At 61.2% G+C, this 12,121-nt stretch overlaps 1 protein-coding gene across 9 annotated transcripts; it reads right to left on the reverse strand.

The window, feature by feature from the left end:
- Positions 1 to 219: 219 nt before the first annotated feature.
- MZF1 (myeloid zinc finger 1) lies at positions 220 to 9,444 on the reverse strand. Of its 9 annotated transcripts, XM_082077314.1 has the most exons (8): positions 9,225 to 9,318; positions 8,850 to 8,908; positions 5,675 to 5,742; positions 2,751 to 4,571; positions 2,616 to 2,678; positions 1,108 to 2,543; positions 647 to 687; positions 220 to 616 (listed from the first exon to the last, which is right to left on the reverse strand). In XM_082077314.1, the coding sequence occupies exons 1-6, from the start codon at positions 9,308 to 9,310 to the stop codon at positions 1,272 to 1,274; spliced, it is 3,369 nt and encodes a 1,122-aa protein (XP_081933440.1). In that variant the 5' UTR covers positions 9,311 to 9,318; the 3' UTR covers positions 220 to 616; positions 647 to 687; positions 1,108 to 1,271. The 9 variants fall into 9 exon arrangements, with proteins under 9 accessions (XP_081933440.1, XP_081933435.1, XP_081933441.1 ...); XM_082077309.1 differs by adding an exon at positions 9,398 to 9,444 and having other exon boundaries at positions 1,108 to 4,571; positions 9,225 to 9,274; XM_082077315.1 differs by having other exon boundaries at positions 1,108 to 3,866; positions 4,146 to 4,571.
- Between the last annotated feature and the right edge of the window lie 2,677 nt (positions 9,445 to 12,121).

Consider the following 12,121-nt stretch of genomic DNA (forward strand, 5'->3'; position numbering starts at 1 on the left):
ACCCCAGTAACCCCAGTAACCCCCAGTAACCCCAGTAACCCCAGTAACCCCCAGTAACCCCCAGTAACCCCAGTAACCCCAGTAACCCCAGTTACCCCAGTAACCCCCAGTAACCCCAGTAACCCCAGTTACCCCAGTAACCCCCAGTAACCCCAGTAACCCCAGTAACCCCAGTAACCCCAGTAACCCCAGGAACCCCAGTAACCCCAGTAACCCCAGTCAGGAACGGCACCATTCTCCGTTTATTGCCAAACCGGGGGACACGGGGACCTGGGGGTGTGGGGGACGGGGCCCTGGACACCACGATGGACCCCGGGACGGTTCTCCAAGACGGAACCGTGGCCTTGGGGCAACGTGGTGGACCCTGGGATGGTCTCGATGGGTCTCAGGATGGTTCTTGGTGGGTCTCAGGATGGTTCTCGATGGATCTCAGGATGGTTCTTGATGGATCTCAAGATGGTTCTTGATGGGTCTCAAGATGGTTCTTGATGGATCTCAAGATGGTTCTTGATGGGTCTCAAGATGGTTCTTGATGGGTCTCAAGATGGTTCTTGATGGATCTCAGGATGGTTCTTGATGGATCTCAGGATGGTTCTTGATGGGTCTCAGGATGGTTCTCCAGGATGAAACCACAGCCTAGGGACACCATGACGGGTCTCAGGATGCTCTTGATGGATCTCAGGATGGCTCCTGATGGCCCTCAGGATGGATCACGGACACCATGACGGGTCTCAGGATGCTCTTGATGGATCTGAAGATGGTTCTTGATGGATCTCAGGATGGTTGTCCAGGATGAAACCACAGCCTAGGGACACCATGATGGATCTCAGGACACCATGATGGATCTCAGGACACCATGATGGATCTCAGGATGGTTGTTGACGGATCTCAAGATGGTTGCTGACGGATCTCAGGATGGTTGTCCAGGATGAAACCACAGCCTAGGGACACCATGATGGATCTCAGGACACCATGATGGATCTCAGGACACCAAGATGGATCTCAAGATGGTTCTTGATGGATCTCAGGATGGTTGTTGACGGATCTCAAGATGGTTGCTGATGGATCTCAGGATGGTTGTCCAGGATGAAACCACAGCATAGGGACATCATGATGGATCTCAAGATGGTTCTTGATGGATCTCAGGATGGTTCTTGATGGATCTCAAGACGGTTCTTGGCGGATCTCAGGACGGTTCCCAAGCTGGAACCGCGGCCTTGGGACGCCACGCCGGGTCTCGTGCCGCCGCGGTCGCTCCGGCGCCGCCGCGGTCACTCGCGGTGCGTGCGCCGGTGCTTGCTGAACGCCGAGCTCCAGGCGAACGTCTTCCCGCAGCGGGCGCAGGCGAACGGCCGCCGGCCCGCGTGCGCGTGCCGGTGCTCCAGCAGGTTGCCGCTCTGCCGGAAGCGCTTGCCGCAGTCGGCGCAGGCGAAGGGGCGCTCGCCGGTGTGCGTGCGCCGGTGCTTGGCCAGGTGCGCGCTCTGGCAGAAGCTCTTGCCGCAGTCGGCGCAGGCGAAGGGGCGCTCGCCGGTGTGCGTGCGCCGGTGCTGCAGCAGGTTGCAGCTCTGCCGGAACGCCTTCCCGCAGTCGCCGCAGCGGAACGGCCGCTCCGCGCCGTGCGTGCGCCGGTGCTTGGCCAGGTACGCGCGCAGCGCGAAGCTCTTGCCGCAGTCGCCGCAGCGGTGCCGCCGCGCCGCGCCGTGCGTGCGCCGGTGCTCCGCCAGGTTGGAGCTCTGGCTGAAGATCTTCCCGCACTCGCGGCACGCGAACGGCTTCTCGCCGGTGTGGGTGACGCGGTGCCGCAGCAGCTTGGAGCTCTGCGCGAAGCCCTTGCCGCACGCCTCGCACCGGAACCGGTCGGCGGCGGCGCTGCGGCGCGGCCGGGGCGGCGGCGGCGGCGCCGGGTGGTGGAGGCGGCGGTGCCGCGCCAGCTGCGCGGTGCCGGCGAAGCGCTGCGGGCACAGCGGGCACGGGAAGGTGCCGGCGTGCGCCTGGAGGTGCAGCAGGAACGTGGGCGCGTGGCGGAACCGGCGGCCGCACTCGGGGCAGCGCTGGGCGCCGGCGGCAGCGGTGGCGCCGCCGGGAAGGTCCACGGGGCTCCCCATGGAACCGTGGGCGCCACCGGGGTGTTGGGGGCCGGGGGGAACGCGTGCCGTGGTGGCGCCGGCGTGGGGTCCGCCGAGCTGCTCGTGATGTTCCTTCCAAGGTCCAACGCTGGCATGGTCGCCACTGACCTTCCCATCTTCCATGGCGTCACCACCATCCTCGGTGTCACCACCGACCTTCTCGTGATGCTCCTTCCCATCCTCCATGGCGTCACCACCATCTCCATGGTCTCCACCGACCTTCTCGTGATGCTCCTTCCCATACTCCATGGCGTCACCACCATCTCCATGGTCTCCATTGACCTTCTCATGACGTTCACTCCAACGTGCACCACTCACCATGGCGTCACCACCATCTCCATGGTCTCCATTGACCTTGTCATGATGCTCCTTTCCATCCTCCATGGTGTCACCACCATCTCCATGGTCTCCATTGACCTTCTCATGACGTTCACTCCAACGTGCACCATTCACCGCGGCGTCACCACCATCTCCATGGTCTCCATTGACCTTCTCGTGATGCTCCTTCCCATCCTCCATGGTGTCACCACCATCTCCATGGTCTCCATTGACCTTCTCATGACGTTCACTCCAACGTGCACCATTCACCGCGGCGTCACCACCATCTCCATGGTCTCCACCGACCTTCTCATGATGCTCTTTCCCATCCTCCGTGGAGTCACCACCATCTCCATGGTCTCCACCGACCTTCTCATGATGCTCCTTCCCATCCTCCATGGTGTCACCACTATCTTCATGGTCTCCATTGACCTTGTCATGACGTTCACTCCAACGTGCACCACTCACCATGGCATCACCACCATCTCCATAGTCACCACCGACCTTCTCATGACGTTCACTCCAATGTGCACCATTCACCGTGGCGTCACCACCATCTCCATGGTCTCCATTGACCTTGTCATGATGCTCCTTCCCATCCTCCATGGTGTCACCACCATCTCCATGGTCTCCATTGACCTTGTCATGATGCTCCTTCCCATCCTCCGTGGAGTCACCACCATCTCCATGGTCTCCACCGACCTTCTCGTGATGCTCCTTCCCATCCTCCATGGTGTCACCACCATCTTCATGGTCTCCATTGACCTTCTCATGACGTTCACTCCAACGTGCACCATTCACCGCGGCGTCACCACCATCTCCATGGTCTCCATTGACCTTCTCGTGATGCTCCTTCCCATCCTCCGTGGAGTCACCACCATCTCCATGGTCTCCATTGACCTTCTCATGATGCTCCTTCCCATCCTCCATGGCGTCACCACCATCTCCATGGTCTCCACCGACCTTCTCGTGATGCTCCTTCCCATCCTCCATGGCGTCACCACCATCTTCATGGTCTCCATTGACCTTCTCATGACGTTCGCTCCAACGTGCACCATTCACCGCGGCGTCACCACCATCTCCATGGTCTCCACCGACCTTCTCGTGATGCTCCTTCCCATCCTCCATGGAGTCACCACCATCTCCATGGTCTCCACCGACCTTCTCATGATGCTCTTTCCCATCCTCCGTGGAGTCACCACCATCTCCATGGTCTCCACCGACCTTCTCGTGATGCTCCTTCCCATCCTCCATGGTGTAACCACCATCTTCATGGTCTCCATTGACCTTGTCATGACGTTCACTCCAACGTGCACCACTCACCATGGCGTCACCACCATCTCCATGGTCTCCATTGACCTTGTCATGATGCTCCTTCCCATCCTCCATGGAGTCACCACCATCTCCATGGTCTCCATTGACCTTCTCATGATGCTCCTTCCCATCCTCCATGGCATCACCACCATCTTCATGGTCTCCATTGACCTTGTCATGACGTTCACTCCAACGTGCACCACTCACCATGGCGTCACCACCATCTCCATAGTCACCACCGACCTTCTCATGACGTTCACTCCAATGTGCACCATTCACCGTGGCGTCACCACCATCTCCACGGTCACCACCGACCTTCTCATGACGTTCACTCCAACGTGCACCACTCACCGTGGCGTCACCACCATCTCCATGGTCTCCATTGACCTTCTCATGACGTTCACTCCAACGTGCACCATTCACCGCGGCGTCACCACCATCTCCACGGTCACCACCGACCTCCTCACGACGTTCCCTCCGCCGCCCGCCGCCCTCCCGGCGCTGCCGCCCCCCGTGGGCCGCTCTGCGGTGCTTGGCCAGGTCGGAGCTGACGCCGAAGCGGCGCCCGCAGTCGGCGCAGCCGTAGGGGCGCTCGCCGGTGTGCGTGCGCCGGTGCGCGGCCAGCGTGGACCTCCTGCCGAAGGCCCTGCCGCAGTCGGCGCAGGCGAAGGGGCGCTCCCCGGTGTGCGTGCGCCGGTGGTGCGCCAGCGTGGAGCTCTGGCTGAAGCGGGCGCCGCACTGCCCGCAGCCGAAGGGCTTCTCGCCCGTGTGGACGCGCTGGTGCTCCAGGAGGGTGGAGCCGCGGGCGAACGCCTGCAAGCGGACGGGGGGGCGTGTGGGGGAGGGGCGGCGTCGGGAGTGGGGGCAGGGGGAGGAGCCTGGAGGTCGCCCAGTCTTGGACACGGTCAACTGGGTCAACTGGGTCAACCTGGAACTCGGTCAACTGGGTCAACTTGGAACTCAGTCAACTGGGTCAACTGGGTCAACTGGGTCAACTTGGAACTCAGTCAACTGGGTCAACTTGGTCAACTGGGTCAACTGGGTCAACCTGGAACTCAGTCAACTTGGTCAACTGGGTCAACTGGGTCAACTTGGAACTCAGTCAACTGGGTCAACTGGGTCAACTGGGTCAACTTGGAACTCAGTCAACTGGGTCAACTGGGTCAACTGGGTCAACCTGGAACTCAGTCAACTGGGTCAACTGGGTCGACTCGGCCATCTGGGTCAACTTGGTCGACTGGGTCAACTGGGTCAAATTGGAACTCGGTCAACTGGGTCAACTGGGTCAACTGGGTTCAACGTGGAACTCAGTCAACTGGGTCGACTCGGCCATCTGGGTCAACTTGGTCAACTGGGTCAAATTGGAGCTTGATCAACTGGGTCAACTCAGCCAACTCAGACAACTTGGTCAACTCAGCCAACTTGGTCAACTGGGTCAACTGGGTCAACTGGGTCAACTTGGTCAACTGGGTCAACTTGGTCAACTGGGTCAACTTGGTCAACTGTGTCAACTGGGTCAATGGGGTCAACTGGGACAACTGGGTCAACGGGGTCAACTTGGTCAACTGGGTCAACTGGGTCAACGGGGTCAACTGGGACAACTGGGACAACTGGGTCAACTGGGTCAACTTGGTCAACTGGGTCAACTTGGCCAACTCAGCCAACTGGGTCAACTTGGTCAACTGGGTCAACTGGGACAACTGGGTCAATGTCCCCTGAACCCCCCCCAAGAGACCCAAAATCCTGCCCAAAATACCTCAAAAGGCCCCAAATGCCCCCTCAAAGCCCCCCCAAAATCCTCACCCACCCCAGCGACCCCAAGGAGACCCCGATACCCCCCGAATCCTCCCCAAACCAACCCCCCAGAGCTACCCGACCCCGGTAATTAAGAGATAACGAAGGTAATTAGCACTGGCCTTGCCGCACTCCCCGCAGCGGTGGGGACGTGGGGGGGGGGCGGCCACGGCGGCGCCGTCGGCGTCACCTGCGGGGACAACGGGGTCAGTTGTGCCTCAGTTTCCCTGGGACACCCCAGGGACACCCCGGGGACATCAATGGGGACACCAATGGGGACATCAATGGGGACACCAATGGGGACATCAATGGGGACATCAATGGGGACACCCAGGGACACCAATGGGGACACCCCAGGGACACCCCGGGGACACCCAGGGACACCAATGGGGACACCAATGGGGACACCAATGGGGACACCAATGGGGACACCCAGGGACACCCAGGGACACCAATGGGGACATCAATGGGGACAACCCAGGGACACCAATGGGGACACCAATGGGGACACCAATGGGGACATCAATGGGGACACCAATGGGGACACCAATGGGGACACCCCAGGGACACCAATGGGGACACCAATGGGGACACCAATGGGGACACCCCAGGGACACCAATGGGGACACCAATGGGGACACCAATGGGGACACCAATGGGGACACCAATGGGGACATCAATGGGGACACCAATGGGGACACCAATGGGGACACCAATGGGGACACCCCAGGGACACCCCAGGGACACCCAGGGACACCAATGGGGACATCAATGGGGACAACCCAGGGACACCCCGGGGACACCAATGGGGACACCAATGGGGACACCAATGGGGACATCAATGGGGACACCAATGGGGACACCCAGGGACACCCCAGGGACACCCAGGGACACCAATGGGGACACCAATGGGGACACCAATGGGGACACCCAGGGGACACCAATGGGGACACCAATGGGGACACCAATGGGGACACCCGGGGACACCCAGGGACACCAATGGGGACACCAATGGGGACACCAATGGGGACACCCTGGGGACACCAATGGGGACACCCCAGGGACACCCAGGGACACCAATGGGGACACCCCAGGGACACCAATGGGGACACCAATGGGGACACCAATGGGGACACCAATGGGGACACCCAGGGGACACCCAGGGACACCAATGGGGACACCAATGGGGACACCAATGGGGACACCAATGGGGACACTGCGGGGACACCCAGGGACACCAATGGGGACACCAATGGGGACACCCAGGGACACCAATGGGGACACCAATGGGGACACCAATGGGGACACCAATGGGGACACCAATGGGGACACCCAGGGACACCAATGGGGACACCCCGGGGACACCCCGGGGACACCCAGGGACACCAATGGGGACACCAATGGGGACACCAATGGGGACAACCCAGGGACACCAATGGGGACACCAATGGGGACACCCCAGGGACACCAATGGGGACATCAATGGGGACACCAATGGGGACACCAATGGGGACACCCCAGGGACACCAATGGGGACACCAATGGGGACACCAATGGGGACACCAATGGGGACACCCAGGGACACCAATGGGGACACCAATGGGGACACCAATGGGGACATCAATGGGGACACCCCAGGGACACCAATGGGGACACCCAGGGACACCAATGGGGACACCCCAGGGACACCAATGGGGACACCCTGGGGGCACCCAGGGACACCAATGGGGACACCAATGGGGACACCAATGGGGACACCCCGGGGACACCAATGGGGACACCCAGGGACACCAATGGGGACACCAATGGGGACACCCTGGGGGCACCCGGGGACACCAATGGGGACACCAATGGGGACACCAATGGGGACACCCCGGGGACACCAATGGGGACACCCAGGGACACCAATGGGGACACCAATGGGGACACCCCGGGGACACCAATGGGGACACCCAGGGGACACCAATGGGGACAACAATGGGGACACCAATGGGGACACCAATGGGGACAACCCAGGGACACCCCAGGGACACCAATGGGGACACCCAGGGACACCAATGGGGACATCAATGGGGACACCAATGGGGACACCCAGGGACACCAATGGGGACACCCCGGGGACACCCCGGGGACACCCAGGGACACCAATGGGGACACCAATGGGGACACCAATGGGGACAACCCAGGGACACCAATGGGGACACCAATGGGGACACCCCAGGGACACCAATGGGGACATCAATGGGGACACCAATGGGGACACCAATGGGGACACCCAGGGACACCAATGGGGACACCAATGGGGACACCAATGGGGACATCAATGGGGACACCCTGGGGACACCCCGGGGACACCAATGGGGACACCAATGGGGACACCAATGGGGACACCCAGGGACACCAATGGGGACACCAATGGGGACACCAATGGGGACACCCAGGGGACACCAATGGGGACACCCAGGGGACACCCAGGGACACCAATGGGGACACCAATGGGGACACCAATGGGGACACCCAGGGGACACCCGGGGACACCCAGGGACACCAATGGGGACACCAATGGGGAGACCCCGGGGACACCAATGGGGACATCAATGGGGACACCAATGGGGACACCCCAGGGACACCCCGGGGACACCAATGGGGACACCAATGGGGAGACCCCGGGGACACCAATGGGGACATCAATGGGGACACCAATGGGGACACCCCAGGGACACCCAGGGACACCAATGGGGACACCAATGGGGAGACCAATGGGGACACCAATGGGGACACCAATGGGGACATCAATGGGGACACCCCAGGGACACCAATGGGGACACCAATGGGGACACCAATGGGGACACCCCGGGACACCCCGGGGACACCCAGGGACACCAATGGGGACACCAATGGGGACACCCCAGGGACACCCCGGGGACACCAATGGGGACATCAATGGGGACACCAATGGGGAGACCCCGGGGACACCAATGGGGACATCAATGGGGACACCAATGGGGACACCCCAGGGACACCCAGGGACACCAATGGGGACACCAATGGGGACACCAATGGGGACACCCAGGGACACCAATGGGGACACCAATGAGGACACCCAGGGACACCAATGGGGACACCAATGGGGACACCAATGGGGACACCAATGGGGACACCCAGGGACACCAATGGGGACACCCCGGGACACCAATGGGGACACCAATGGGGACACCAATGGGGACATCACTGGGGACACCCCGGGACACCCCGGGACACCGGGGGCGGCTGTGCCTCAGTGTCCCTGTGCCTCACCCGCTGGCCGCGCGGTGGCCGCTCCTGGTCCCGGTGACAGTTCCGGTGTCACCGAGGAGCTGTGGGGACGGGGGGGTCGGCTCCTTGTCCCCAGCCCCGTGTCCCCAACCCCACATCCCCGTGTCCCCGTCCCCATGTCCATGTCCCCAACGCCAACCGTGTCCCCGTCCCCGTGTCCCCATCCCCGTGTCCCCATCCCCGTGTCCCCATCCCCGTGTCCCCAACCCCACATCCCCGTGTCCCCATCCCTGTGTCCCCGTCCCCATGTCCATGTCCCTGTCCCCCTCCCCACGTCCCCCTCCCCACGTCCCCACCCTTGTCCCCATGTCCCTGTCCCCACCCCCATGTCCCCTCCCCGCCCCCCCGTGTCCCCACCTGCGCTCCCCGTGTCCCGGGCGGGTGCCGTTGCCGCCGCCGTCCCCGCCCTGGGGGTGACAATGGGGTGACAATGGGGTGACCATGGGGTGACCATGGGGGGAGTCCCCCCGCCCTGCAGGGGGCGCCTCCCGCCCCCCCCGCCCGCAGCGCCCCCTGCCGGCCCCGCTCACCGCCATGCTGCCGCCGGGGCTGCTGGGAAACGGCGGCCACACGTCACGGGGGGTGGGGGCGGGGCTCCCGGGCGCTTCCGCTTCCGCCTCCCGAGCGCCCGGGTCCCTCCCGAACGCCTGGGTCCCCTCTCGAACTCCTGGGTCCCTCCCGGACGCCTGGGTCCCCTCCCGAACGCCTGGGTCCCCTCTCGAACTCCTGGGTCCCTCCCGGACGCCTGGGTCCCTCCCCGGACGCCTGGGTCCCTCCCGGACGCCTGGGTCCCCTCCCGAACGCCTGGGTCCCTCCCGGACGCCTGGGTCCCCCCGAACGCCTGGGTCCCTCCCGGACGCCTGGGTCCCCCCGAACGCCTGGGTCCCCCCGGACGCCTGGGTCCCTCCCGGACGCCTGGGTCCCTCCCGGACGCCTGGGTCCCTCCGCGCCGGGTAAGTCCCCGAAACTCCGGGATTTCGCCCCAAATCCGGCGCAGCCCGTGGGACCCGCGACCCAGCTCGTTAATTAATTAATCGCAGCCCAGCCAATTAATGGCGATTAATTATTTGCGCTCGGGGGTCCGGGACTCGCCGCGTTAATCGCGACCCGAACTCATTTAACCCGTGGAATTAATTGCCGTTAATTAATTGCATTAATTAGAACCCATGTAATTAATGGCGTTAATTAGGGTTAATCGCTGTAGCTCTTGGGGTCGTAATTAATATCGATGCAGAGAATTATTGCAACGAGGTTAAAGCTGCAGCGACGGCCTGAAATGCAATTAATGCAATTAATGCAATTAATGCAATTAATGCAACTAAATTAAAGGGATGCAATTAATCCAACCGGTTACATGTAATTAGGGGCATAATTAATGTGATGGGTTGATGCAGCTAATTAGTGCAAGAAGTTTAAAGCTGCAACGATGACTTGAACTGCAATTAATGCAATTAATGCAATTAATGCAATTAATGCAACTAAATTAAAGGGACACAATTAAGTGCAATTAATCCAATGGATTATACTTAATTAGGGTCGTAATTAATGCGACGGGTCAATGCAGCGAATTCCAATTACTGCAACGAGTTTAAGGCTTGAAATGCAATTAATGCAATTAATGCAACTAATGCAACTAAATTAAAGGGACGCAATTAACAGCAATTAATCCGACAGGTTACATTAATTAGGGTCATAATTACCATGATGGGTCGATGCAGCGAATTACTGCAACAAGTTTAAAGCTGCAGTGATGACTTGAAATGCAATTAATGCAATTAATGCAATTAATGCAACTAAATTAAAGGGACGCAATTAACAGCAATTAATCCGACAGGTTACGTTAATTAGGGTTGTAATTAACGCGATGGGTCACTGCAGCGAATTCCAATTACTGCAACGAGTTTAAAGCTGCAACGATGACTTGAAACGCAATTAATGCAATTAATCAATGCAATTAACGCAATTAATCAACTAGATTAAAGGGACGCAATTAACAGCCATTAATCCGACGGGTTATGTTAATTAGGGTCATAATTAATGTGACAGGTCACTGCAGCCCTGATTATCGCCCTAATTACCTCCTTTGCCCCCCAGGGCGCAGCTGTCGGCCCCGCCCCCCGGCCCGCGGGCCAATGGCGCAGCGCGGCCCCGGTGAGGGGCGTGTCCCGGGCGGGGGGCGTGGCCCCGGCGGGGGGCGTGGCCCCGGCGGGGGGCGGTACCGCGCGCGCTGGAGCCGGCTGCGGCGCGCGGCGCGGGCGCTGGTGTTCCAGAACGGGGCGCTGGCGGACGAGCTGGCGCGGCTGGAGAGGAAGTGGCTGCGCGCGCGGCTCGAGCGCCGCTTCCTGCTGGCGCGGCTGCTGCGCCTGGGCCGGGACACGCCCCCCGCCGCGGACACGCCCCCCGCCCGCGAGGGGGGGAGGAGGGCACGGAGGGGAGGGGCCAAGGGCGCGGGGATGGGGGTGAGGGAGGGGGGCGGGCCATTGGGGTCAATGGGGTCATTGGGGTCAATGGGGTCAAGGGAGGGGGGCGGGTCATTGGGGTCAATGGGGTCAAGGGAGGGGGGCGGGTCATTGGGGTCAATGGGGTCAAGGGAGGGGGGCGGGTCATTGGGGTCAAGGGATGGGTCAATAGGGTCAAAAGATGGGGCGTGGTCAATGGGATCAGCCAATGGGGGTGGGTCAAAAGACGGGGCGTGGTCAATGGGATCAGCCAATGGGGGTGGGTCAAAAGATGGGGTGTGGTCAATGGGATCAGCCAATGGGGGTGGGCCAATGGGGTCAAGGGATGGGGCGTGGCCAACTAATGGTGGGTCAAAAGATGGGGCGTGGTCAATGGGGTCGAGCAATGGGGGTGGGTCAAAAGAGGGGGCGTGGTCAATGGGGTCAACCAATGGGGGTGGGTCAATGGGGCCAATGGGGTCGAGGGATGGGGTTGGGTCAGTGGGGCCAAGGGATGGGGCGTGGTCAATGGGGTCAACCAATGGGGGCGGGTCGAAAGAAGATGGGGTGTGGTCAATGGGGTCAAGCAATGGGGTGGGATCAAGGGACGGGGCGTGGCCAATGGGGTCAAGGGTTGACCCAACGCCCAACGGCCCCGCCCTGGGCGTGTCCCCGGCCGCCATCTTGAGCCCCGCCCACGACCCCCCCGGCCCGCCGGCGGCCATCTTGAGCGGGGGGCGGGGCAAGGGCCCCCTGGGGCCAATCGCGTCCGAGGGCGACGACGACGACGACGATGACGACGACGACGGCGCCGCC

Source organism: Streptopelia decaocto (genome assembly GCF_964273445.1).
Source record: "Streptopelia decaocto genome assembly, contig: HAP1_SCAFFOLD_1076, whole genome shotgun sequence".
Taxonomy (NCBI): Eukaryota; Metazoa; Chordata; class Aves; order Columbiformes; family Columbidae; genus Streptopelia; species Streptopelia decaocto.

Bases quoted from the DNA above. Each gene is read 5' to 3' on its own strand.
- MZF1 (XM_082077308.1), bottom strand. From the start codon at position 9,310: ATGGTCACCCCATTGTCACCCCATTGTCACCCCCAGGGCGGGGACGGC. The intron at 5,743-8,849 runs GTGAGGCACAGG...TTGTCCCCGCAG, and splicing joins GGCCACCGCGCGGCCAGCGG to GTGACGCCGACGGCGCCGCC. The intron at 4,572-5,674 runs GCCAGTGCTAAT...GTCCGCTTGCAG, and splicing joins GCTGCGGGGAGTGCGGCAAG to GCGTTCGCCCGCGGCTCCAC.